The sequence below is a fragment of the Rhinatrema bivittatum genome, chromosome 2, assembly GCF_901001135.1.
Source record: "Rhinatrema bivittatum chromosome 2, aRhiBiv1.1, whole genome shotgun sequence".
NCBI classification, from domain to species: Eukaryota; Metazoa; Chordata; class Amphibia; order Gymnophiona; family Rhinatrematidae; genus Rhinatrema; species Rhinatrema bivittatum.
This window is the reverse complement of record NC_042616.1, coordinates 80,475,636-80,502,458: the sequence shown is the minus strand read 5'-3', so window position 1 is coordinate 80,502,458 and position 26,823 is coordinate 80,475,636. Positions and strand designations below refer to the sequence as shown.

The 26,823-nt window shown below is 41.5% G+C and overlaps 1 protein-coding gene across 1 annotated transcript in view; it reads left to right on the top strand.

Moving 5' to 3' along the window:
* PLCD1 (phospholipase C delta 1) overlaps positions 1-26,823 on the top strand; it is a 248,464-nt gene that overhangs the window by 210,921 nt on the left and 10,720 nt on the right. The window contains 3 exon segments of the mRNA XM_029588370.1: positions 4,535-4,702; positions 15,379-15,535; positions 26,544-26,660. Coding sequence (XP_029444230.1) covers positions 4,535-4,702; positions 15,379-15,535; positions 26,544-26,660 — 442 coding nt within the window.

Here is a 26,823-nt window from a genome sequence, read left to right as displayed (position 1 = left end):
ATAGGCAGCTGATGATGCACTTATCTGGGGAAGCTGAAGCAGAGGAGCGGGGGAGGGTGATGGAGAGACTGCCCCCCTCCAAGGATTTGCCTAGGGCAGTGCTTCCCAAATGTTTCTCTGATGTAACCTCATTTTAGCATGAAAATTCATATGACTCCAAATGGCAGCCAAAACAAATTTATTACTCGAACAACATAATAAGCAACCATATCACCTGCACATGTGCAGCCATACCCCTCAGATACTCCACAAGCATGCCACATATTATGCCCCAAAAAAACTCCCCCCCCCCCCACAGACAAACTTAGCTAAACACATGCATCCATCTCCCAATATACACCCTGACACCCATTTATACCTTGTGAAGGAGCATGTCTGAGAAACTCCCAAAATAGTGTGAAGGACCAGTCCCAGCTATCTGGTCCTTGTCCACCTTAAGACAAAGAATTATGGGTAAGGGAGTGGCTCCCGGAGCTGGATATAATGTAAGCTCAGAGGGGAGCAGGAGAGAGGCCTGGGAATTCTAGAAGAAGACAGTAACCGGGAGTGGAGGGGAATAAACCTGCCACGTGCACATTTTTCTTATTGAAACATTTCTATTCCATCTTTTTCAATAATATTGTATAAAATGGATTATAGAATTGCACATGTTCTCTTATTCTTACCCTATCTTAAAGAGAAAAAGATGCCACCCCTTGTGACCTTGTCACTTCAACTTTCATAGCCTCAAGAACAAAATTAGATTGTGAGCCCTCTGGGATCAGGGAAGTACCTTCTGTACCTGAATGTAACTCGCCTTAAGTTATGTGAAAAGGTGTGAGCTAAATATAAAATTAATCCCAATAGTAAAAAAAAAACCACTATCCTATCTGTGACTTTATTTCACAAAATTTATATAGAAATAGATTAATTTATATTACTATGATATTCAGATTCACCAACCAGATCTGATTTTTTTAAAGACCTTCCTTCCTTTGATCTATAAAATAAAACAGCAGAAACATAATTATTCATAAAATATAAATTCTGGAGTCACCGCAGTCACCACAACTCCCCATTATAAAGGCACTGGAAACAATACAAAGCCCTGGAAAAAAACCAAAACAAAACCCCTGTAAAAAAGCACCACAACAAATGTTACACTGGGCCCTGTACACCAATACATCTCCTACTGGGGAAACAGAAAATCAGCTGCTACAGATCCTCACAAAAACGTAATCCCTCCCCTCAGTTCCATATGCAAACACAGAATAAATAAAACATTTTAGAAATAGAAGCTCCAAGAAGCCGGGCTTTGCGTGGAGTACAACACTGGAGAAAGAGAAAGCGAAATGCACGTCCTCTTGTACTGTGCACGTCTAGAGGAATACAGAAAGTTACTTCACTGAGAACAAAGTCACATTTTGTAGCCCTCAGGCACAGTCTATCCTTAAGAAAACTTCCTGCGGGATACTCCCACAGCTCACTTCCAGGAGAGCCATGCTGTCCAACACTCACAAGCTAGAAAGCAGAATTATTATTAAACCGTGACGAGCTTGTATTTTGCATACGGGGTCTGAGCGCACAGCATCTTATTTGGTATGTTTCCCGCCTCACCGTTGAGGCAGGTCAATCTGAGTTGTCATGAAAGGCACACTGTTAAAGAATTGTGTGGTCCCATTGGAACAGTCTTTTGTGATCGATTAGACTGTGGCTTTGGAAAATTGTTGAAAAGGCATGTCTGACGAAGGAATCCGTGTGGTTTTGAAAGCTTTTTGTGGGTCAAGTAAAAGGGAATTCAAACCCTTTAAAAAAAAACTCCTCTGGAAAATGAACACACATAATGGCTATGTTTTCTATGGGACCGAATATTTATCTTAGTTTATATTTATTTTGCTTTATTTAAAGAAATATTGGCGTCTATTTTCAGCTGCTGTGTGGCTTGGCTAGTTAGCCTGATAAACATATCCGACTAACTAGCAAGGTATATTCAACAGTGCAGTCACGCCCCTGAACATACTCAGCCACCTTAAAGTTAACTGGTTATGTCTAACCGGCTAACTTTAGGACAGTCCTGTGGCCTGACCAGAGTTAGCCACATAAGTTAAGTTAGCCGCTTAACTCAGTGGTTCTCAACTCGATGCAATATGCAAATGAGCTGCCATGCTAAAAGGGACATGCAATGGATAATTTGTGCATTGCCAGTGCTCCTGCATTTCAACACACATTTCTAATGCACGTTATTGCATCGGCCTGATTGATATGGCTTAGAAATGGCTGTGGCTTCAGAAACAGAGTGCAGTTCCCTGATTCATCACTTTTCTCCGCTCTCTGAGGATTTCCTTGGTTTTATGTTTCAAATAACCCAGCCTTGCCTGAGTTGCACAAACACTCCCTTACAGAGCCATTTAGTTATTCACTGTTGCATATTTTCATATCACTTAGCTGCAAAATTGAACTGGCATTTACATTGTTTCTTTGTTTGGCTGATACAGGGGTATAGTCAGAACTGAAATTTTTTGTTTGGGGGGAGCCCAAAGTTAACATGGATGAACATTGTGGCCAACCCCCCACCCCCATCCCTTCCCTTACCCCATCCTTATCCAATCCTTATCCAATACCTCCACAATTAAACTATCTTATGACTTTTGATTTTAAGTTATGGCCCTACTCGGGCCTTTTTTACTCTATTTACTTCCAAAGCTGTAAAGCCTCCAAGTTTATAGTCCTTGTTCAATGTAACTTTCTTGCTCTCTTTCTGATTATAACTTATTGTTCTGTTTTTTGTTACAAGTTTCTATCCCTCGTTCGATGTAAACCGATCTGATATGGTATTCAACCATGAAGCTCGGTATAGAAAAATGTGAAATAAATAAATAAATAAATCCTATGTGTGTCTCCATGGCAATGGCTACAAAACCCTTGTAATTTCTGGCAACACTCTAGGTCCTGGCTCTTCACTGTCACCCTGGCCTATCTCTGCTTTCTCACTCTCCTTCTGTGGTTAAGGCAACTATTTTACATAAGTGTTAATCTCTCCAGCTGTTGAAGAGCAATTATGTAAATTGGCTTTCACCCAGCCCAGGCATTCCTGACCAGCAGAAAAAGACTCAAAGGTGAAGGGGAGGAATATGTAGGGGCTGATGAGGAAAAATCAAAATGGCTTAAATATTTCTGTTTGGTGCTCTCTGTGGAAGGGACCACTGAACAGTTCTCCTTGCAGAGAATGCAGGATCTCCCTGCTTCTAGAAGTTACTGCAGTTGGGATCTCCCAATCAACATTTGGAAGATTAAAATTCCCTAACAGCAGCACCTACCCTTTCACAGCAATCCCATGAATATTCTCCATTGAATCTCTATCCATGTTCTCTTCTCTGTATATTATGCAAATATAATCAGATGTTCCTTTCCCTCGTTCCAGATTAACCCACAGTGCCTCCTCCTTACCTCATAAGGCCAGCAATGCTGTTGCTTTAATGCTGTTCTTTATATATAATGCTGCTCCTCCTCCTTTCCTTCCTACCCGGTCCTTCCTGAATAGATTGTAGCCTGGTATAACACTATCCCAGTCATGGTTTTCCGTGTACCAGTTCTCCGTGACAGCTACTGTATCTAAATCAGCTTCATCCATGACTGCTTCTAGATCTGGGACTTTATTCCCTATGCTATAAGCATTAATGTACGTAGCTTTCCAAATATTGCCTTTTTCCCCCCATATTTCCCATTTCTGTATGAGTATTTGTTTTACTTTCCTTGGGGTTTTGTTCACCCATCCCCGATGAGTCTAGTTTAAAGACCAAAAAGTAAACAAAGACTTTGATGGCCTCAAACTTTCACAGTAGCAGTAATGTTTCCAATTCATGTAAGCCTCTTTAAAGGTGCATAGAATTGTTGACAGGTAGTGATTTCAATGCCTAAAGATCCTATAACTCTTGCACCCTTAAGGGGCTGAATCAGATAGGACATGCTGCTAGGGGTGGAAAGCTGAGCCAAATGTGATGGGTCACATTCCCCTGAGACCCACCCATGACTATGCCTCTGGGCTGATAAGACACCAGTCCTCTGAGTGCTTCACTCTTTTAAACCACTGTTTCCAAATCTTTTCAAGTGCAAGGCACACTAATATTACCAAAACGTTGTGACACACTGGCCCTCCACAGAGTAGGCAATGTAGACGTGGTAAAAAGAAGAGCTAAGGTAGCACTGAAAGCCTCATCAGTCTCTCTTCCAAATTTTAAAACAAAGGGAGAGATGGGCCAGAGAAATGCATGAACCCATCACGATGGACCAGTGCTGAGTAAGGGAGAAGTCACCGTGGTGCGGACAGCTCGCTCGGTTAGTTACCTTGGCTGCTGCATGTGGCTGACAGAACTTCTTCACTGCTGCGGTTCCCAATACTCAGACTAAGTACATCCAGTGCTCAGTGCATGCTCATCCTGGGGATAGGACTAGGAAGAGGAAGCTCAGGATGGGGAAGATGAGGAGCTGCGATGAGCAGGGTCTTATCTCGAATCTATAAAATCTTTAAACCTTTCCTTGACATCTTTTTCACCAGCAATTGAAGGGAAAAATTCTTGTGAAAGGGAAGAAATCGAATAAGCTGGAAGAAAACCCAGCAAAGAGTGTTCAAAACAGCATTGAGGCAGATGATGTGTCTGATGAGGATGAAGCAGCCGAGATGGAAGATGAATCTGTGAAGAATAAAGTGAAAAATAAAAGTGAGGTGAGCCAAGCATTGCAATTACCATTGCATTTGAATGACTGAATGTCTTTCTTACCGGGGGAGACTTCTGAGAAACTTAAAACTCTTATAATCATATGAATGAAATAGAAACCTGAAAGTTTAAGGGACATATTGATGTTTTTGGTTTTTTAAATTCTAGTTTCAGACAGAATTATTTTGTAAAAATGTGCAAACAGTATTTTTATGAAATGGTATGTTTAATCAGAAACTAGGTAGGATAGCTTTCAAAATTGTTCGCGTGGGCCCATATACATGTGCATATGGGTGCATGCAGATGTATTACTGTATTTTCTAACCTGTGCGCAAATAATATGCGCAGGTTGTAAATATGAGTACAGATGCACACAAACGTGCCCGTGAATGTAAAAAGCACGAACCACACAAGTTTAGATTTATCCAGAGAAGTAGCAACACTTAGGGCCTCATTTCCTAAAATATCGCAGGCCTGCGATATTTTAGGAAATGAGGGGCGGGGGGCCGAAACGGGGGGGGGGGGGGGGGGCGGGCCTGCGCTAGCCGGCAGCGATCACACCGTCGCGGTGCGATCGCTGCCAGTTTCGCACCCAATAGCGCCACCATAGGAGGTGTAGCTATTGGGAGCGAAATAGGACGCGAAAAGGGCCTTACCTTTTTGTCGTCCGCGGTGGTTTCGCAGAGTCGGCCCTGGTGATGCCCTGACTCCTCCTCTTCCGGGGCCCACTCCGCCCCCATTTTGGTATCGCACGCGAAAAGGGACATTTCGCGTGCAATACATTTAGAAAATAAGGCCCTTAGATAAGTCTAAAAAGCACTACATAGCTGGCTAAATCAGACAGCCATATAAGTAATGTTATTTTTAGACTTATCTGGCTAGCTTACATACAAAGTCATTTCTCAAATTTGCGATGGGCCGTTATCGCCCTAATGCAATTTGGGGAGGAGTTTGGGCGAAGTTTAGGGAAATTAAGGGCCTGTAGCGCTGCGGGCGATAATGTATCGCCTATTGTCACCTGCAGTAGCGCCGGAAATAGCTACGGCGATATCATTGGTGCCGCGGGGGCGATATTGTGCAGCGCGGCTGCAACCGAGGTGGGCGAAAACGCACCACCACGATGCGGCTGCCTGCCCTGGCCCTTTTTTTTTTGACACGGCTCATCATTTCGCTGTATATATTTATAGCGGAATGATGAATCCAGGCCATAGTCGGATAAATCTGAAAAGCGCTACTTAGACAGACAAGGAATGCTCTTCAGACTTCTCTAGTTAAGTAGCATCTGCTGCTACTAAACTGGATAAATCAGAATGTAGTGCTGATTTGTTCAAATTTGTCCATCTAAGTAGCAGCAAATGTATTATTTAGCCAAATAAGTTGTATTTTAGCCAGAAAAGTATGTGCAAATGATATAACCATGTATTTGTACTTCAGATTTTAAAGGGATACATGAAGAGATTTTACTTGCATTATTTGGATGCATTTACCTCCTGTAAGTCCGCTTTTTACACGTCTAAAACAGGGGATTTTATAATATGCACACAGCAATGAAATAAGTTTTACCAGTTAGTCTACCAGTTTGCCTGGTCCATCTGCAGCTTGTTAAGACCCTCCTGCCTCTTCAGCCTGAAATCCCCCTTCATCTCACCCAGACCCCCTACCCATTCATTTTTTTAACTTCTAAGATGTTTACAATCACTGGTGAGACTGAGCAGGAGTCAATATACGCAAGTAAGCTGCCACATTTACATGCGTAAATAGCTTATAAAATAGCAACTTGCTCGCATAAATGTTGGCCCCTCTCCAGAACGCCCCTGGCCCGCCCCTTTTTACATGTGTGATATTTCCTTGTGGACCCTGATTTACACGTGTACGTGGAGGTTTTTAAAATAGCATAGACTCGTGTTTATGCTATTTACATGCGGAAGTGCTACTTTTTACCTGTGCAGCTTTTGAAAATTCACCTTTAGGTGAACATCCTCAGGAAGGGAGGTTGGAAATCCTGCAGTCTGATTGGTTGAGCACTGTAGGATGCAGGGAAGTAATAGACAAGAAGTGCTTGCAGCATTCCAAACCTGCCACACAACATTTAAAGCCTTTATGAGCATGAGTCAGACCTTTCACTGAGAAGCAAGCATAGCAAGGGCTTTAGCAGGAGGTCAGGAGGAGCACGCTATGTATTTCTGTAAAATGCTTGAATCAAGCTTGCTTTTATAGCCACACTTTGTAGTTTGATGATTTACAATAGTGTTAAGACCTCTGAATCAGTCATTTTATGTCTGGCTATAGATGCTCCGTTTTGCCTTATCCCGTCCAACAAAGAAATAATTATCCTTTTAAATGTAGAAGCTCATAGAGTCTGCAAAATCTACCTCCAAGGGTAGCACTTTATACTGCTGTGTCCTCCATATCATGACCAATACAAGGTCTTTCCTCTAATTTAATAGTTCTGTCTGCATTCTGCTCTATAGTTGCATTATAGTGCAGTTTTCATTTAGATTTTGGATAGCTGGTTACTCATCCTAAAGGGGGCATTTTTAAGACTACCCGTGAGCCTGCAAACTAAATTTCAAAAGGAAACTGCTTGGAAATAGGTGAAAAGCATGCATGGGAATTTCAAAATGAAATCCTTGTGCGAACTTTTCCCTCTCCTGACCTAACCCTGGCTCCTTTTTCCATACCGGTAAAGTAAATGAGCTGTTGAGAGCATGCATACTTTACCCATGCTAAGAGTATAAAACATTTTTCAAAATTACCTTCAAATGATTTAAGTTGCTTATTTAGGGCCTGATTCACTAAGCTTCTTTTTTTTACATAGACACAGAATGGGAGAAAACCTTGGTGAAACAGGCCCTCCATTTCATAAATCTACAATTAAACTAATATTCATCTTCTGTTGTAATTTTTAGACTTATTTAGATACATTTCAATAGTCTTTTCAGTTAAATTCCTTACCTTGTTACTCTGTGACCTTTTTCATTCAGTCACGTAATTGTGTGGTGTTGCCACTACTCGTCTATTTACATTGGAATCTAGTGGTTGTCTTACTGCAAACAAGAAAATCCATTGTAAGTAGAAGGATGTCTTGTGGCTTCACACACTTACAATTACAGGGACATTCTGACATTTATTAGTTGTGATATTTGATAACAGGTAAGTTCTTCATTGGAAACTTGCCTTTTTTAGACATATTTTAAGGTGAATTTTCAAAAGCAGCACAGGTTAAGATCAGCAGTTAAGCGTGTAAAATAATATACACATGAGTATTAGCTATTTAGAAACCTCGATATATATACATGTAAATCAGGGTCCATAGGTTAATTTTTGCCTGTAAAAATGGTGTGGGCAGGGGCATTCTAGGGTGGGGCTAACATTTACGTAAATAAGTTGCTATTTTATAAGCAATTTATGCATGCAAATTTGGCAGATAACTTGTATATATTTACTCCTGCTCAATATCAGAAGTAAGTGATCGCAAATGTCTTAAAAGTAAAATAGTGACTGGGTGAGGGATCTGGGTAAATGAGGGGACTTTAGGCTGAAGAGCCCGGAGGGTTTTGATGACCTGCAGAAGGACTGGGCAAACTGGAAGACTAATTGGTAATACAACTGGTAATTTGATTGCCACGTGTATGCATGTTAGAAAATCTCCTGACTTATGCATATAAAAGCTGACTTGGGGGTGGGGGGGGGGGGAGTAAATTCATCTAAAATACGTGTGTTAAATCTACTCGTGTATCACTTTAAAATTAGACACATATACCGGTTGCGCATACTTATCTGGCTAAATAGTAGCTTTGCTGTACTTAGCTGGATAAGTTTTGAGTTAGCTGGCTAAATAGAGGTACTTATCCAGACAAGTTTTGATTTATCCAGCTAAATAGCACAATGCCGCTACTTAGCCAGGAAAGTCTTAAAATGCTAGTTATCCAGCTAAGGGCCTCATTTTCTAAAGTATCGCAGGCCTGCGATACTTTAGAAGATGAGGGGCGGGGGGCCGAAACGGGGGGGCGGGCCTGCCGGTTTCGCACCCAATAGCGCCACCATAGGAGGTGTAGCTATTGGAAGCGAAATAGGCAGCGAAAAGGCACCTACCTTTTCACTGTCCGCGGCGTCGGCGCAGAGTCGGCCCCGGTGACGCCCAGACTCCTCCTCTTCTGGGGCCGACTCCGCCCCCATTCTGGTATCGCACGCGATAAGGGACTTTTCGCGTGCGAAAGGTCCCTTATTGCGTGCGAGCGGCTTGGAAAATGAGGCCCTAAGTCAGATAATTATATTTGCATGTTTATTACATGCGCGCACATCTTCCTGGGACATTTATACATATTTTATAACCTGTGTGCATCATATATGCGCAGATTATAAAATACTGGAGCAGTTTTGTGTGCACCCATATATACACATGTATGGGCACATGCGCATGTTTTAAAGTTATCCTCCTTGATTTTAGATGGCTAAAATGCCAGAATAACATTAAAGTTTCTAGTCAGATGTTCAGAACACCAGAAGTAGAACTGTAAGTGTCAGTTTGGTGATTCACATTTGAAGCTCACGTTTGGAAGAATATTCTGCTCTGATTGAAACTTCCTGTTCTCCCCATGTTCATTTCGTTTTCTGATTCACCTAGAATTTTAGGGGGTAATTTTCAAAGCTATTAATACACAAAAAAACTGTAGGGATGTGCATTCGTCCTGGTTTGGGGAGCCCGAATCCCGAACGAGTTTTTCCCGAAATTTCGGGAAATAATGGGGTTAGCATGAACTAACGCCCCATTAGTGCACGCTAATGTAAAAATGTTAGTGCGCGCTAACCCCATTAGTGCACACTAAACCGAAATGTGGGTCCCCCTGAATTTAAAAGGCCCAAATCGCGGGAAATACGAAATTCCCTGCGGCGGGCTTCACACAATCTCTAAAAAACTGGTTTTATCTCTGTAAGTGGTTGTTCCAAATTGTCCCAGGCTCCATGCGTGTACTTTTATGTACTGAAGAGAGACGTTCCAGGGAGAGGGAGGTACAGAGTTGGGATGGAGTTGATACGCTCATACATTTTGATTTTAAAAAGTATGAGGTAGATTTTAAAAGCCTTGTGTGCGCAAAAATGGCCATATATGCATGTAAGTGGGCTATGCGGGAGCTATGCAAATGTTAAATAGCTGGGAAGGGCGCTCATACATTAATGTACGCGTGCCCAGAAAAAGTAGATGGAAAAGGGGCAGGGCATGGGCGTAAGGGGCAAGGCCAGCACTGACATGCGTAATCCCTAATTTTCCTCAGCCGGCATGCGTATGTTATGCATGGCACGGCTCCTCAGATGAAGAGAGAGAGATGTAGAGAGAGAGAGTCTCTTTATAAAGCTCAGTCTGATACTTTATATATGGACCTTTGTAAGGGGCCACTTTGATTCGGGGAGTTTTCGGGGTTGGGGTTAGGGGGTGTTGTTACAGACACATTCAGAGGTATTCATTGTAAAGCTGACATCATTAAAGACATTTAGACCTTATAAGCGATGAAAATTCTAACAAGAGGAGTTGATTTGTACACTGCAGTCTCTGCTAGCTGCATTGTACAAATTAAATCCTTTTCATCACCTATAAGATCTAAAATTCTTTAAAGAAAAAGAGATTGTGGGAAAGACAAAGAGAAAAGAAAGTGAGAGAGAGAGAAATCCTAGAGTGAAGAAAATGGAGAAAAGACAGATTATATATGAAAGAAAAGGAAACTCTGATTAAAAAAAAGAGCACAAAAATAGAGAAGTAAAGGATGGTAAAGTAGGTTACAATAGTGAGATAGAATAGAGAACTTTTCAAATAATGAAAAAGGAAATGAATAAATTGGCACCAGACACATATATATAATGTAATGGTATATAATCTTTAAAAATGTATGCTCTCTAGATTGCAGGAACCATGATATTTGAAGCTACTTTGATGTCCTGAAACCAACTTGGCAAAGCTGCCCATTTTAGGTGAATTTAGTGCATGTCATGTATTGCACTTCATGGGTGCCTGCTGGTTTTCTGGAATTACTACAATATTACTGTAATTATCCATCCCATTTCCAGTGTCAACTCAGTTATGAAATAATTGCATCATAATCTCAGTTATGTCTGAAAACCATCAGGCACTAAGGGGCCAATACTCAAGAATTCCTACAGTGCTACCTTATCTGACCACAAAACTTAAAAGATTAACCAGCTAAATTCAGAATAGTTAAATATCAACAGACTTAAAAAAAAAAAAAGAGGCACCTGGATGTATCCGACTGATTCTGAGCTTCTCCACCCCACTCAGTTAAAAAAATATGCCCTGGTGGACTGAGCCCACTATCCCCTTAAACCCATCAAATCCTGTTTAGAAGAAAATTACTCACAACATCAAAGAGTCAGGTAACAAAGCTTAGAAATGAGACACTGAATAATGTGTAAAGCAATTTTTCATAAAGTGTTAGCAAGCCTTCGGTGTTTGTGGAGCACAATAAAACACCCAGACATTTTGTAACAGTCATTCAACACCAAAACATATAGGGGTCGATATTCAAACTGGCTGGTTAAGAAACTTAGCTGGTTGCAACTTATCCAGCTAAGTTACGATGTTTATTTAGTCAGCGGCACAGCTATGCCGCTGAATATACGCATATAACTGAGTGCTTAGCCGGATAAGTCTAACCGGCTGAGGTTAGACCTGCTTAGTGGCACATCTCGCTTAGCCGTACAACTTCTGTGGAAGCGAGACTGCCATAGAGCAGGTCTAACCTTAGTCAGTTAGACTTATCCGGCTAAGCGCTCAGTTATATGCGTATATTCAGCGGCATAGCCGTGCTGCTGAATATACACCTTCATTTTTACATATTCAGCGGTCGCTACTTAGCCACTTAAGTCCCACTTATCCAGCGCTTTGAATATTGACGTCATATATTTTATATTTTGAAAACGCAAATAAAAATCCCAATATAAAAATGCAGCAGCCTTTTCTTGTGAAGTACAGTGAGACTAATTGTCAGGCAGGGAACACTAAGGGGTAGATTTCCATAGGTGCGCTGATTTTATAACATGCGCGCGCCAGTCGTTGGGCCACGCGCACATGTGCGCTGGATTTTGTAATCCGCACGTGCAGGTGCGCGCGGCACATGCAAGGGGGGAGGTAAAGTTTTTGCAAATTTGCGCGGCGACGCATCTCGGCCTTCCCCAGTTCCCTCCCAGTCCGCTCCAATTAAGGAGCTGACTGGGAGGGAACTTCCCTACCCCCTACCCTAACCTCCCTTCCCCTTCCCAACCCTAATTCCTACCTTTTTTTTTCCCCCTTGTTCTTCAACTTACTTCAGGGCCTGGCCTGAAGCAAGTTGCACGTGCCGGCAGCTGGCCGGTGCGCAAGTCTCCGGGACAGCGATGAATGCCGCTGTCCCGGAGGCGCACGCAAGGCCCGGCCACGCGCATAACCCCCATTTTGTATGCGCGCACATGATTTTAAATCTGGCCATAAGAGAACATGAATCTCTACATAAATTAATTTTTGTTTATAATCTCCCTGAAGCAGTAGTGATCTATGAAACATCGGCTGACGTTTGGGTGCTGTGCTTTTATGTTTGGATTTTTAGTTGCATTTTCAAAATATAGAAAAGATATATTTTGGTGTTGAATGACTGTTATAAATTGGATGATATTTATTTATTTATTTATTTATTTATTTAAAAGTGCTTATTACCTGCCCTTCCTACGTTCAGAGTGAGATACAAAAATGAACAAACAGATGTTCGGATGGGGTACAATATAAAACATATACAGCCATTGAAAAAATGGGAAGGGCAATACAAAAATCTTAAGGGGGGTGAGGAAGAAAGATAAGCATCAAGGCATGAGATTGGTTGAGTTAAGGGGTCAGAGGGAAGGGGGTGGGAGACTAGGTAGCATCAGCAGAAGGGGGATGAGTTGAGGGTATCAGTTGTCATCTAGATTGGGGGGGAATGCTCTCTTGAAGAGTAATGTTTTTAGGGCTTTTTTGAAGAAAGATCTTTCTCGGAGACATCTTATTGTCTTTGGTAGGCTATTCCACAGTAGTTGTCTGGCAGAGAAGAATGCACGTTCCCTGGTTTCCTCGAGATGGGTGAGCTTTGTAGGTGGAGACACTAGTAGCATCTGGTTGGATGATCTGAGTTGTCGGAAGGGGGCTTGGATTTTTATTGTTAAGGAGAGCCATGGGAAGTTTAAGTTATGGTAGATGATCATTGCCAGCTTATATTGTATTATTTGAATCAAACAGTTACCAACAAGGGCCCTGAACTTGGTGGTTGGTGAAACAGATAAGTATGGGAAAATAAAAGTGGGAGCTTACTGGGCAGACTGGGTGGGCCGATTGGTCTTTTTCTGCTGTCATTTCTATGTTTCTATGTTTATTCAGTAGGAGATGGGAAGCCAGTGGAGAGGTTTAAGAACAGGAAAGATGTGATTGTGCATGGGAGTGCCGAAAAGGAGTCTTGCTGTTGAGTTTTGTATGATTTGAGTGAGCGAGTGGCATATAGAGGTAGGTCTGTCAGAAGGGAGTTACAGTAATCAATCCCTGAGAAAAGAAGGGATTGTAGGATTGCTCTTAAATGTGCATATTCGAATAGGGGCTTGAGGTGACATAGCAGGCATAGTTTATACAAGGAGGAGTTAATAATATTTCTTATATGGTTATGCTTGGAGAGGAAGGAGTCAATAGTGACTTCCAAGTTTCGTACACTTTGGGAGATGGAGATGGAATGTGAATCAAAAGTGATATGGGGGTGTTAATGACTGGATGGCGTGATAACAGGATTTCTGTTTTAGATGTGTTGAGAGCTAATTTATTACTGTGTAGCCATTTCTGGATCATTATAAGGCAATTGTTAAGGAAAGCTTCAGTCAGGGCCCATGTTTCCTTGAGAGGAAAAAATAATTTATAGTGTACAACAAGGTCATTGAGGGTGCGGCATAGTTGGGTTAGATTAAACAGTGCAGCAGAGAGAGCTCACACTGTTGGGGCACTCCAGAGCTCAGTCATCAAAGAGGAGGTAAGGGATTCAATTTGGACTTGTGTCCTGTTCCTAAGGTAAGACAAGAACCAGGCTAGCACCAAACCAGTGATCCCGAAGGAGTGCAGTCTTGAAAGTAGGATGAGTGGTGACCGTGTCGAATGTAGCAGAGATGTCGAGTAGGCATAGAAGGAACGAGGAGCCATGGTCAAATCCGCGTCTCATTGTATCAAAGCTGGATAGAAGTAGCAATTTGGTACTGTGGTGTTTCTTGAACACGAACTGGTATTGCTTGAGGATATTGTTTGAATCAATGAAGTCATAGAGTTGGTGGAGAACTGCAGTTTCTAGTCCTTTGGCGTGAAAGATATCAGGTGATAGTTGGATGTGATAGCTGGATCCGCTGACTATGTTTTAATTACGGGTCAGACCGTGGCTTGTTTTAAGCTATCAGGGATGATGCCATGTTGTAGTGATGAGTTTATGAATTTAGTGACAAATGGGCCGATACAGTAAAAACAGCGGGAGAGCCGGTGCATCGAGGCGAGCGTCCGCTCTCCTGACACGCACCCAGGCCACTCTCCTGGGCGCGCGATTGAGTATTTAAATGAGGGCCCATGGTAAAAGGAGGCGCTAGGGACACTAATGCGTCCCTAATGCCTCCTTTTTGACATAAGCGGCATCTGTCAGCTGGTTTGACAGCCGATTCTCAGTTTTACCGGCATCGGTTTTCAAACCTGCTGACAGCTACCTACGAACAGAACAGTGGTCTCTTGTGAAGATTTGCTGGCCTTCGGAGTGAGGAAACTCACTCCAAGATGAGATTTTGGTAATGTTCTCTCAACCTAGCTTGATGTTACCCAGGTAGAGAGTCCATCAAGCTAGGTTGAGAGAACCTTGCCAAATCTCATCTTGGAGTGAGTTTCCTCACTCCGAAGGCCAGCAAATCTTCTGTTCGTAGGTGTCACGTAGAATGTCAAAGTGGCCCCTAACCCCCTACACTCGTACCTAAACCCCACCTCGAGTTACTAGGTGGGCCTACCATAGGGATACAAATACCTACCTATGGGCCATGACATTATGGCCAGTCTCTCTCTCTCTCTCTCTCTCTCTCTCTCTCTCTCTCTCTCTCTCTCTCTCTCTCTCCCTCTCCCTCCCCCCCCCCCCCCCCCCCATTACCAATGGTCCCTGGTGGTTGAATGAAGGAAATACAACAGGTCTGGCACTTATCACAGAATCTGAAATGGTATCACAATTTGTGCTAACTTAGCTCTTCACACAGGTAATTAGCAATAAATGCTATATTAGCATAAAACACACCCCTTTTGCTATCGCATGCAGTAGTTACCACATTTTGATAAATCCACCCCTTTGTCTATTGTCAAAATGCATGCAGAGTACAAAGTTCATTTTATTGAAGCATGCAGCAGAAAGTTGTGTCACTTTGTTTGTTCCCAGATAGATGTTTAAGCTCTGTGTCTTGCTTTAAACTCACATATATGCTGATTTTGAGACCAGGTTCTCTATATTATCTGGTTGCGCACACTTTCAGCAGTTTGGAGTTGCGTTTCCTATCACAGATTTGTTGTGAGTTTTGCGTTAGAGCCAGATATCTGTGCTTTTTAGCTGGGAAGTGCTTTTTGTTTTGCTCATTTTGAAGCATCTTTGCACATTTGCCATGCATTTTTTTCTAGAGTACAAAAGTGAAGCTGGCCAAGGAGCTGTCAGACATAGTTATTTATTGCAAGAGCGTTCACTTCCGTGACTTCAACTATGCTCAGAACCACCAAGCATTTTATGAGATGTCATCGTTTACTGAAAGCAAAGCTCTAAAGCTCGCCCAAGAATCAGGTATATATTCAGAAGCTTTTCTGCCTTTGAAACAGTTACCATTGCTTTTCTTTCTACATGTTATCTATCAATAGTATTGTTATTGTGTGAAAAATATCTCAGATTGTGGTTGACCGTTGGGCAGGTAATCATAACCAATAACTTACTCAAGCTTTCCTATCCTGTAACGTCATATTTCAGCAGCTTCAGTGATAAGAATCCCAACACAACAAAATGTTTGGGCAGACTGACCTTGAGGATTGTCTTCCTGTTAAAAACCAGGGATCTGTCAACAGATTAATGAGCTTAAGACCAGTTTGACTTCCATCAAGTCTCTATAGGAATCTTTTATAAAAGATAATTTGTTTCTATTAAGCAAGATTGAGAATCTAGAGAATACTATCAGGGGCAGAAACCTCCACCTTGTGAATTTTCCTAAGATGCCCTACATATCTCTAAAAGGCTATGTTTAGAAGATATTTAATGGAGATTCTCAAAGTGTCTGTGGACGCAGTCCCCCCATTATCACGGGCATTTTATTTGCCCCCATTGAGAAAGGGGAAAGAAGAAAAGCAAGCTGGGATTGTTAATGAAACCCCGCCAGAGCATCCTGCGGAACCTGCTATGTCCGTTTTCAATATCTCTAAGTTCGTAGAGACTTCCGATCCTGCTCAAGTTACTCCGGCAACACTAATTGTAACTTTTGTATTAGAACCTGATAGAGACTGGATATTGAAGCTTTTCTTTGGGCACAGTTCAGAGTCTTTTTTGCAACTTCAGGTTAGAATTTTTCCTGACGTGTCTAAACACACAGAAGAAGAGAAAGCAATTTTTGCTGCTCAGACTCAAGGTCCTGCAAATAGGGGCTTTTTTCTTTTTGAAATTCCCCTGTAAGTGTTATATCAAGTACAGGGAAGCTTCATATATATTTTCTTCTTCCTTCACAGTTAATACAATTTCTGAGTGACAAAACTGCAATCTCTCAAGATAGTGCTGTGTAAATTTCATTATTATATCTCCCAAGGTGGCTGGGTGTTATTTATTTATTTATTTATAACTTTTATATACCGGCATTCGTAAAAAAAAACATCATGTCGGTTTACAGACAACTGAGAAAGGAAATTACAATGATAGATGGAGGAAGGATAGGAAGTTAAACGGTGACAACTTTACTGTAGAGCCAACGGGCGCCACAGTTATTAAATGAGATTACATGTGGTTAACCAGGTTGGACATAAATTAATTATATACAAGAGACGACAAAGTGGGGGGTAGCGCGGGGGTGGGGGATGAAGCGCATAGGGGAGGCGGGGGGGGGTAGGAACTGTACAAGGGGGCAGGGGGGTGGCGATGGGAAGGAGAGGTGGTGACTGAATATCAGGAAGCCATAAAATGGATGGGGTGGTGAGGGAGGGAGGGTGTGTAGGGGGGGCGGGGGGACACTGTACTAGGGAGAGGGAAATAATGAGTGTTGAGGAGAAGTCAAATGCTAGGGTTGAGAGGCGTTGGGATAGGCCTGTTTAAATAACCAGGTCTTGATTCCTTTTTTGAATTGATTAAGTGAAGGTTCTAGTCGGAGCTCGGTGGGGAGGGAGTTCCAAAGGGTGGGGCCGGCGATGGAGAAGGCTCTCGCTCTGGTGTTTGTGAGGTGAGCAATTTTGAGTGAAGGGGTGTGGAGGGTGCCCGCAAGGGAGTTTCTGGTAGGACGGTTGGCCTGGTGGAAGTGTGGCATATCTTCGATCCAGGGGGAGTTATTTTTATATAGTTATCTCTCCTCATGGTGTCTATACCCCTCTCTTTGAGGTGCTGACATTTCTTTTCTTTCATTTATATTTTTTGGAATTGTGGGATTGGTTCCCACGAATTGTGGACTTAATTTATGAAGTTTTTCTTTTGCTTATATGATGTTTTGTTTTGTATTATATTTTGAACTTCATATATTTCCAGATATTCAAGACTTTTCTTGATTTGTGATTTAATTAATCACATAAATAAAAAATTAAAAAACAAACATGGAGCTGTAAACTGCCAAAAATTGTTTTTCTAGTCTGTTGGCAGACTGTTATTGTTTCTCACCTTTTTGTTAGAAGGCAGCCCTTTGCTAGGGAGTTCCATGTTTGTGACTACAGTGAACGTCTTGCCTTTAGAGAAAGCAAAGTTGCTTTCCTGTAACAAGTGCTCTGTGAATACTGCAGTTTAACAGTCACACATACCCTCCTTTCTACTCTTCTGGAATTGAGCTCCTTAGATTATTTATTAAATTGAGGCACACTGCACGAATGCAGGAACTACTACATATGCTCAGAGGGATCTTCAAAATTCATCTAGGAAGCTCTGGAAATGTATTCCATGTCAGTGCTTTCAAATGTCATCACTCATGTGTGTGACTAAAGAGTAGCAAATTGCCTGGACCAGATGGTATATATCCCAAAGTTCTGAAAGAATTCAAAAAAGAAATTACAAATCTATTAGTAATTTATAACCTATCATTAAAATTGTCTATTATACCTGAAGATTGAAGGGTGCCAATGTAACACAGATTTTTAAAAAGGGCTTCAGGGGTAATATGAGAAACTATTGACCGATGAGCCTGACTTCCATGCTGGGAAAAATCATTGAAACTATTCTAAAGAAGAAAATCACAGAACATATAGATAGATATGGTTTAATGGGACACAGCCAGCTTGGATTTAACCAAGGAAAAGCTGCCTCACTAATCTGCTACATTTTTTGGAAGGGACTAATAAACATGTGGATAATGGTGAGCTGGTGGATGCAGTGTATTTGGATCTTGAGAAGGTGTTTGACAAAGTCCCTCATGAAAAACTCCTGAGAAAATTAAAAAGTCATGGGCTTGGAGGCAATGTCCTTAATGGTCAATTTTCTCAGTTGAGGAAAGTAGAGTACCTCAGGGATCTGTACTGGAACCAGTGCTTTTTAATAAATGATCTGGAAGAGGAAACAATGAGTGAACTGATTAATTTTTCAGGTGACACAAAATTTTTCCAATTTGTTAAATTGCAAGCAGATTGTGAGAAATTGCAGGAGGAACTTGCAAGACTGTGAGATTGGCTATCCAAATGGCAGATGAAATCTAATGTGGACAAATACAAATTGATGCACATAGGGAAAAGTAATCCAAACTGTAGTTATACAATGTTAAGCTTGAAATCCTTGGCTCCAAGCGTGACAGCAGTCAAAAAAGCAAACAATTTTAGGAATTATTAGAAAAGGAATGGAGAATGTCATAATACCTCTGTATCTGTCAATGGTGAGATAGTGGCTGGAGGGCTGTGTAAAATTCTGGTCACCACATCTAAAAAAAGATATAGTTGAACTGGAAAAGGTACAGAGAACGGCAACCAAAATGATAAAGGGGATGAAACATCTTCCTTATGTGGAAATGCTAAAGAGGTTAGAGGTGTTCAGCTTGGAGAGGAGATGGCTGAAGGAGGATATGATAGAGGTCTATAAAACCATTAGTGAAATAGAAAGGGTAATTGTGAATTGGTAGTTTACTCTTTAAAATATACAAGTACTCAGGGACACTCCATGAAGTTAGTAGGTAGCACATTTAAAACAATTTAAGCTCTGGAACTCATTGCCTAACAATGTGGAAAAGGCAGCTGGAGTAGCTGGGTTTAAAAAAGGTTTGGACACATTCTTGGAAGAAAAGTCCATAAACTGTTATTAACCAGGTAGGCTTGGGGAAAGCCACTAATTAACCCTGGGTATTAGTGGCATGGGATCTATCTACTGTTTGGGATCTTCTAGATACTTGTGGCCTGGATTGGTCACTGTTGGAAACAGGATATTGGGTTTGAGAGACCATCGGTCTGACTCATTATGGCAATTCTTATGTTCTTATTTTCTTAAGACTGATAAACTACTTTCAGAGAGCATCTGGTACAGACCATACTTGACTTTCATCTTTTTATTCTCTCCCACTATGGATTGTCTGTGGTTGACCCATATATTAAACCTCTTGGCCTTTCTAGTGCAACCACAAACAAATAGTGACATATATATATATATAGATTTTTCCAAACTTTATTAATATTCAAAAATGGAGAAATTCCAAAACATCAATTTATTTTTTTTTAAAAACCCCCATAAGGAATATCTACTTCCAAATCCAAACATACCACTTACTCATTCATTCATAACACTCTCACTACACTCCCTCATACATTCCACATTTTTTTAAAAACATCTTCATTTTTTAATTGAATTTGTACAAAGAACTCAAATTTTTCTTTCTTTTACAGTACAAAATTCAAATTACAAGCAGAAAGAACTCAATTTTATAGATCTTAAACATTCTCATGACAAATTTATTCTAGATTTTCTTCTTCCTTTTTTATTCTTCTCAACATGTTTCGCCTTGCACAGGCTTCCGTTTCTTGTGTTTTACCACATCAAATTCTGATACCGGCTCCTGCTGTCCCTTCTAAACGCTGACATCAAACCGAAACCGAAAGTCGGCGTTTAGAAGGGACAGCAGGAGCCGGTATCAGAATTTGATGTGGTAAAACACAAGAGACGGTAACGCCATTTGGGTAACATGGTTTTTTTTTAGAGCTCGTTTGAGATGTGCTGAGGATTAAGAGTCGGGGGACGGATCTGTTTCTATACATCTATGGGACGTATAGATGTTTACACAGGAATATTGAACCAATAAAAGATGAAAATTTAAGCAGCAGGAAATTCTTTGAAAATTCTCCTGAGGAAGCCTGTGCAAGGCGAAACATGTTGAGAAGAATAAAAAAGGAAGAAGAAAATCTAGAATAAATTTGTCATGAGAATGTTTAAGATCTATAAAATTGAGTTCTTTCTGCTTGTAATTTGAATTTTGTACTGTAAAAGAAAGAACATTTTGAGTTCTATGTACAAATTCAATTTAAAAATGTTTTTAAAAAAATGTGGAATGTATGAGGGAGTGTAGTGAGAGTGTTATGAATGAATGAGTAAGTGGTATGTTTGGATTTGGAAGTAGATATTCCTTGTGGGGTTTTTTTTTCTTTTTTTTAAATAAATTGATGTTTTGGAATTTCTCCATTTTTGAATATTAATAAAGTTTGGAAAAATCTATATATATGTCACTATTTGTTTGTGGATGAATATGGTTTGGTGATATATGATTAAATGCCATCCTAGTTGTATCTTTCTAGTGCAAAGCATCCCATAAAGCAGGGAGTAGTATAGTCCAGTCATCACCATGGAATGCTTACAAGTGGGCAATGCCCACAGAATTAGAGTTGGTGGTTAGTTAGAGAGAGATCTCCTCTGGTAGTAAAGGGAGAGGAACGTATATCTGGAGAAGATGGAGTGGCAAAAACTAATTTGTGGAGTGAACTCACCCACATCCTGACTCATATTAATATGGAGCCAGTGAGTAAGAGCCATGTAGGAGAATACTGTAAGTCCCAATTGGCTCAGCTTTGAGTGTTCTTGTGGGATGATACTGAAAACCCCCAAGTATTTCAGTGATGTCAGGAGGATGCTATACCATTAGAAGTAACTGCTTGGTTAGGATATCCATGGAGGAACCACTTTTCAATTTAGTTAGCATCTGCTGTTCCACATTAAGACTGAGAGATTGTGACTATCTGCCCTCTGAAGTAGGGAAGCAGAGTCGGAGGCATGAATGCACCATTTGATGCAACTGATTTTTGACTGGGTGTGAATACAGTAGCAGTTTGTGTTACTGCCCACCAGAGGGCTTGACAGGTAAACTCCCCCTCCCCCACATTAAAGAATGCAGAGCATGTGCATAGACTGGGGTGGCGCATCACGTGAAGGCTTTACATATGTTTTCTTGAATTCCTGTACTGTTTTCTCGCTACATCTTCCAATGGGAGGTTGTTCCACTCTTTTTGTAAATAAGTGCTGCCTTATGTTACTCCGAGGTCCATCGCTTCCAGCTTTATGTCACAACCCCCTTGTTCTAGAACATCTTTATGATGAAAAATATTTAATGTCTGTACTGATGGAAATTTTCACCCTTCTCTCTCTCTCTCAAACTCGTATGTGAAGCAGAGATTCAGTGTTTGGTTCTGGGTTCAGCTCTGAGAAGCACCAGGACAAGTAGAATGACCGAGAAGTGAGTTTATTAGATGCACAATCTGACGCCAAGGTTATTTTCTGATAAAGGAGCAGAGTCCTGATTACAGATGGCAAAGCTCTTATACCAGGTGAAGGGTAAATTGTGGCCCACAGAAGGCTTCTGTTCAGCCAGCAGGGGCAAGATAGCTGGCAACTCATGAGCCTGAAATGATGTCACTGTCAGATGGAAGCCTGCTGCAGGCCTGTGCTGGAACTCTGAGGGGACATTAATGTGGCCCTCGGGAAAAAATATTTGCCTACTCTTGTATTTATTTTCAGCCAGCAAAGTGTGTGCCTTGATAGCCCATAATACTCAGGGTCATTTTTAGCAGCTTATCTGTACCTGCTCATTAGCTCAGCCAAATGTGCCTTCACTTAATAAGCAATTCCTTTAATCTCACAAAACCGCCCCCAAAAAAACAAATCTTGTCTTCTTATTTCTGAAGTATGCAACATTTTCTTTTTCTGTTACTATTCCCAAGATCATTTTATGCACTTATGCACAATAGATGACTCCATTTCAGAAATCTTCAAGCCATTGTACAGGCCTGGACCTAACAGAATTTGCTGCACTATTCTGAGGGATACTGACACTTAATACGCCTACATTGTAGGTTTTTAATGCTTCTATCATACCTTCATCTCTTGTAGGGTATGAATATATATTAAGGTCCCAGGGAGGAGAGTTTTACAAGCCGTTTATGCAGGTGGATTGCGATTTACCCACTTAAATGGGAAACATGAAAATGACCCTTTCTGAATGTAGCTGAAAGCATACTGTTGTGTTCCACAGCTCACAAGCTTTTAACCCTCTTACGAGGGGGCATTCCCAGGACACATTTAGGCCAGGGGTGGGGAAAAAAAACACATGGAAATTGAATTTTCAGCTTTTCCATTCTGTGTCCTTACTGAAAGCAGTGATACACGTGTTCTCCTAGAAAGAATATATATCCGTTTGCTCAGGGGATCAGTTCCTCACTGTCTAAGAGTTCTTTATTAAGCAGGGCACCACGCTTGAAAGCCCTATAAAAGCAAGGTGTGATCAGGTCCTCTCTCTGGCAGCACTTCTAGCTGGAGCCAGTACCAGAAATACATGAGAACAGCCCCCACGCTGTGGTTCCACCTGGGCCTGACTTTTACTTCCGCAGACAAATATTTACAGTGCTGCTCCGCAGGCACAATTGAAGGGAACCCACAATTCTAGGCTTTTCTGCGCTGAGCGAGTCAGTCGTGTGCACAGTGTCCATTTCAGAGATTACACATTTTGCATCGCTCTCTTTTGAGATAAGGTTCTCGTGGGAAACTTGAGGCCACTAAAGCATGCTGCTTTTCCCAGTCTTCTTCAGATATAGTCGATCTTACAGTGTACGCTCCAGACCAGTATAAATATCATCCTTCTAATGGTTTTGACTTGGGGCTTCAGGATCACAGGTTATATATAATTCAATAGGAAAATCATTGATACATTTTACTTCACCTCCAGATATGCTACTCAGGGGAAACTTGAGGATTTTAAAGCATGTGGCTTCTCCCCTGCTCACCCAAGGAAAGAATCTTCTGACCCCATTCACCACAGAATGCTTCCCTTTTTACGAAGGTGCTACCCTGGGAATGCTTTCTCTTACAGCAGTAATCATAGGATAGTATTCTAGAGTATTCTTTAGTGTGTGTTGGGAGAGTTCCCTTTTACTCATTTTCCAGTTGTCCTCACTGATGGAAAACTCACAGGTTGGAGGCCAGTTTCTCCCAGGACCTTCTCTGGGAGGTCCTATTGGGCAGCGTGAACGTGAAAAGGTTTCAGGATTTCAGATCTATGCTAGAAGGTTTGCTGCACTTAAAGTCACTGTGCAGCTTTGCCCGAGGTCTTTTACTTCTCTTTTTTAAATATTTTTTTATTGCTTTTTATTCTTCAGCAGTTTTGTGTGGTCTCTTTTTATTCTCTTCACTAGGAGATTGCCGGCCTCTCTCCAGTCAGTCATTCCTCATGTGCGCATTTTCTTTCTTTCAGCGCCACTCATAGCAGCTCCTCATACTAAACCACAGCTTCAGTCTCACTGAACTGAATACACTTCCATTCTAGAGCCTGCTCACAGCATCTACGGAGGCATTAGCAGGAGGGCTCAGAACACAAGAGCTCACACTCTCTGGGACTTACCATGTGCTACAATAATAATAATCACAAAAAACAAAAAGTGATTGCATTGCACTACAATAGAAGAACATAAGATATGCCAAGGGTCAGACCAAGGGTCCATCAAGCCCAGTATCCTGTTTCCAACAGTGGCCAATCCAAGTCACAAGTACCTGGCAAGTACCCAAACATTAAATAGATCACAAGCTACTATTGCTTAATAATTACCATCATAGCAGCTTATCCAAATCTTTTTTAAACCCGGTTACACTAACTGCTGTAACCACATCCTCTGGCAGTGAATTCCAGAGCTTAACTATGCACTGAGTGAAAAAGAATTGTCTTTGGTTTGTTTTAAACGAGCTACCTGCTAACTTCATTGACTGCCCCCTGGTCCTTCTATTATCTGAGAGAGCAAATAACAGATTTACATTAACTTGTTCAAGTCCTTTCATGATTTTGTAGACTTCTATCATATCCCCCTCAGTCGTCTCTTCTCCAATCTGAACAGCCCTAGCTTCTTTAGCCTTTCCTCATAGGGCAGCCGTTCCATGCCCCTTATCATTTTGGCCGCCTTCTCTGTACTTTCTCCAGTGCAATTATATCCTTTTTGAGATGCAGTGACCAGAACTGCACACAGTATTCAAGGTGCGGTTTCACCATGGAGCGATACAGAGGCATTTTGACATCCTCTGTTTTATTTTCCTTTCCCTTCTTAATAATTCTTAACATTCTGTTTGCTTTTTTGATCGCCACAGTTCACTGGGCCGACGATTTCAATGTATTATCCACTATGACGCCTAGGTTTCTTTCCTGGGTGGTAACTCCTAAGATAGAGCCTAACATTGTGTAACTCTACAGCAAGGGTTATTTTTCCCTATATGCATCCCTTTGCACTTGTCCACATTAAATTTCATCTGCCATTTGGAAGCCCAGTCTTCCAATCTCAAAATATCCTCCTGCAATTCATCCCAATCCGCTTGAGATTTAACTACTATGCATAATTTTGTGTCATCCGCAAATTTTATCACCTCCTCGAGGTAGATTATATGTACTATGAACTGGAGAAATGGTTTAGGTAGGAAGCAGGAGGTATGTGCAGGTACGCGCAGAGGGAACTTCGGGCAGGTCTTCGGGGGGTACGTGCGTATCTTACGCGCGTACCCCTTTGAAAGTCTGGCCCTCTGTGTGCTCTTTCAATTTCAGTTTGTTGAGTTGAGGTGTATCGGACATCTGCATACCTTCATCGAAGGAAATTATAAAGTTGCAGATGGAGCTAGCCACGGAAAAGCAGTCCATATATTCTGGAGTCTCTGGGATGCCTCTTATGCGTAGGTTATATCGCCTAGAGCGGTTCTCTAGGTCTTCAGTTTTTTACATTAGCAAGGCATTCTCCTTTTGCAAGCTTTTCTGCTCAGCCAGCACTTTAGAAAGGGATTCTTCCTGGCTCTCTATGCGTATGTCGATATCATCGACTTGCGCTCCGAGCGCTGCTAGGTCCTTACGAATGTCCAAAATGGAGTCCAATAATTCTTGCTTGTGTCGCTTCATATCCGATCGTATTTCCATAAACCATGATTGCATCTCCTCTCGAGATGGTAACTCAGTAGGACCTTTAGATGAATGTCCAGTGGGTAGATCAGAAGCTCAGAAGTTTCAGCTCCGCTCCCTGCGGCCTGTGTGGGTGCGTGGTTCTCTTCCTCCATCAGCTCAGCCGCATGTTTAGAAAAGGAGAATTGCTTTAAATCTGCCAACTTCCTTTTCATCGCCATCAGGAAGCGTTAGGTAGTCATTGGGATTAGCTATAATCAAGTTGAGACCACTGATGGTAGCAATTTTAGATGGATTTAATCAGGAATTGTCGGGAGCTTCGGGGCCATCTTCCCCTGGTGATGTCAGCACCTCCCCTCCCCCAGACAAATGTGCACTTCTGAAGCAAGTATGCAAATTTATATTTACTACTTTCTAGAAAATAACACTTGACTGAAACTTAACATTGATAATATGAAGCCAGCATAGCAATAGTAAAGTAGACGAAAATGTGAAAAACAGGCCATTGTATCAGCTTCAGCCTCATCCCTGCCTGATAGATGATGTCCTTAGGAAGCAACTGGTCTTTGCCAAACTAGCAACTGTTGATACTCCAGATGAGGGGTCCCCAAACCTGTCCTGGAGGGCCACCAGCCAGTCGAGTTTTTGGGATATCCTCAATGAATATGCATGAGAGAAAATTTGCATGCACTGCCTCCATAACATGCAAATTTTCTCTCATGCATATTCATTGTGGATATCCCAAAAACCCGACTGGGTGGTGGCCCTCCAGGACAGGTTTGGGGACCACTGCTCCAGATCCTGTGTTGCTCGTTTTTCATTGTTCCAAGATCCTTACCTAGTAGAACAATTGACTAATTACTAGTTACAGAAGCTGGGATATTTTATATTCTGGAAGCATTACAGAGCACAAGCTTGAATAGGTGACAGGTTCATTTTATATGGGTGAAAATCCTTTAAAGCTGTTGAGATTTACATGCATTTTTATAATAATTAGAGTAGTGCAGCAATTAATCCAGTTGAATACAATTGCCTTTAGACAAGCACAGAACTAAATAATCCTCTTTCTTAACAGTGTCACTGCAGTATAGAACATTTGAGTTAAAAATATAGGGCCCGGTTTACCAAGTGTGTGCATAGATTACATCCCATTTTATTTTTCTGCCTTGGTTGACTATATCCGTATGCTCTTAAGTCACACAGTATGAAAGTGATTGAATCTGTTTAATTTTATGTTTGTAGGACTCAATTTTATTCAACACAACACCCGGTACCTAAGCCGAATCTATCCAGCGGGCTGGAGAACAGACTCTTCCAATTATAATCCAGTAGACATGTGGAATACAGGCTGTCAGATAGGTGAGAATGACTGGAAGATGCATTAACACTTATTATACTCATATTAGGTAATGGAGTATTGAAGAATGAGGTTTGGAGGGATGCCCAACACGTCACTCTTTTTGTGACAGGGTCCAGATGGGTGATGTGTGATCATGATTTACCAATCAAGTTGCATACTTTG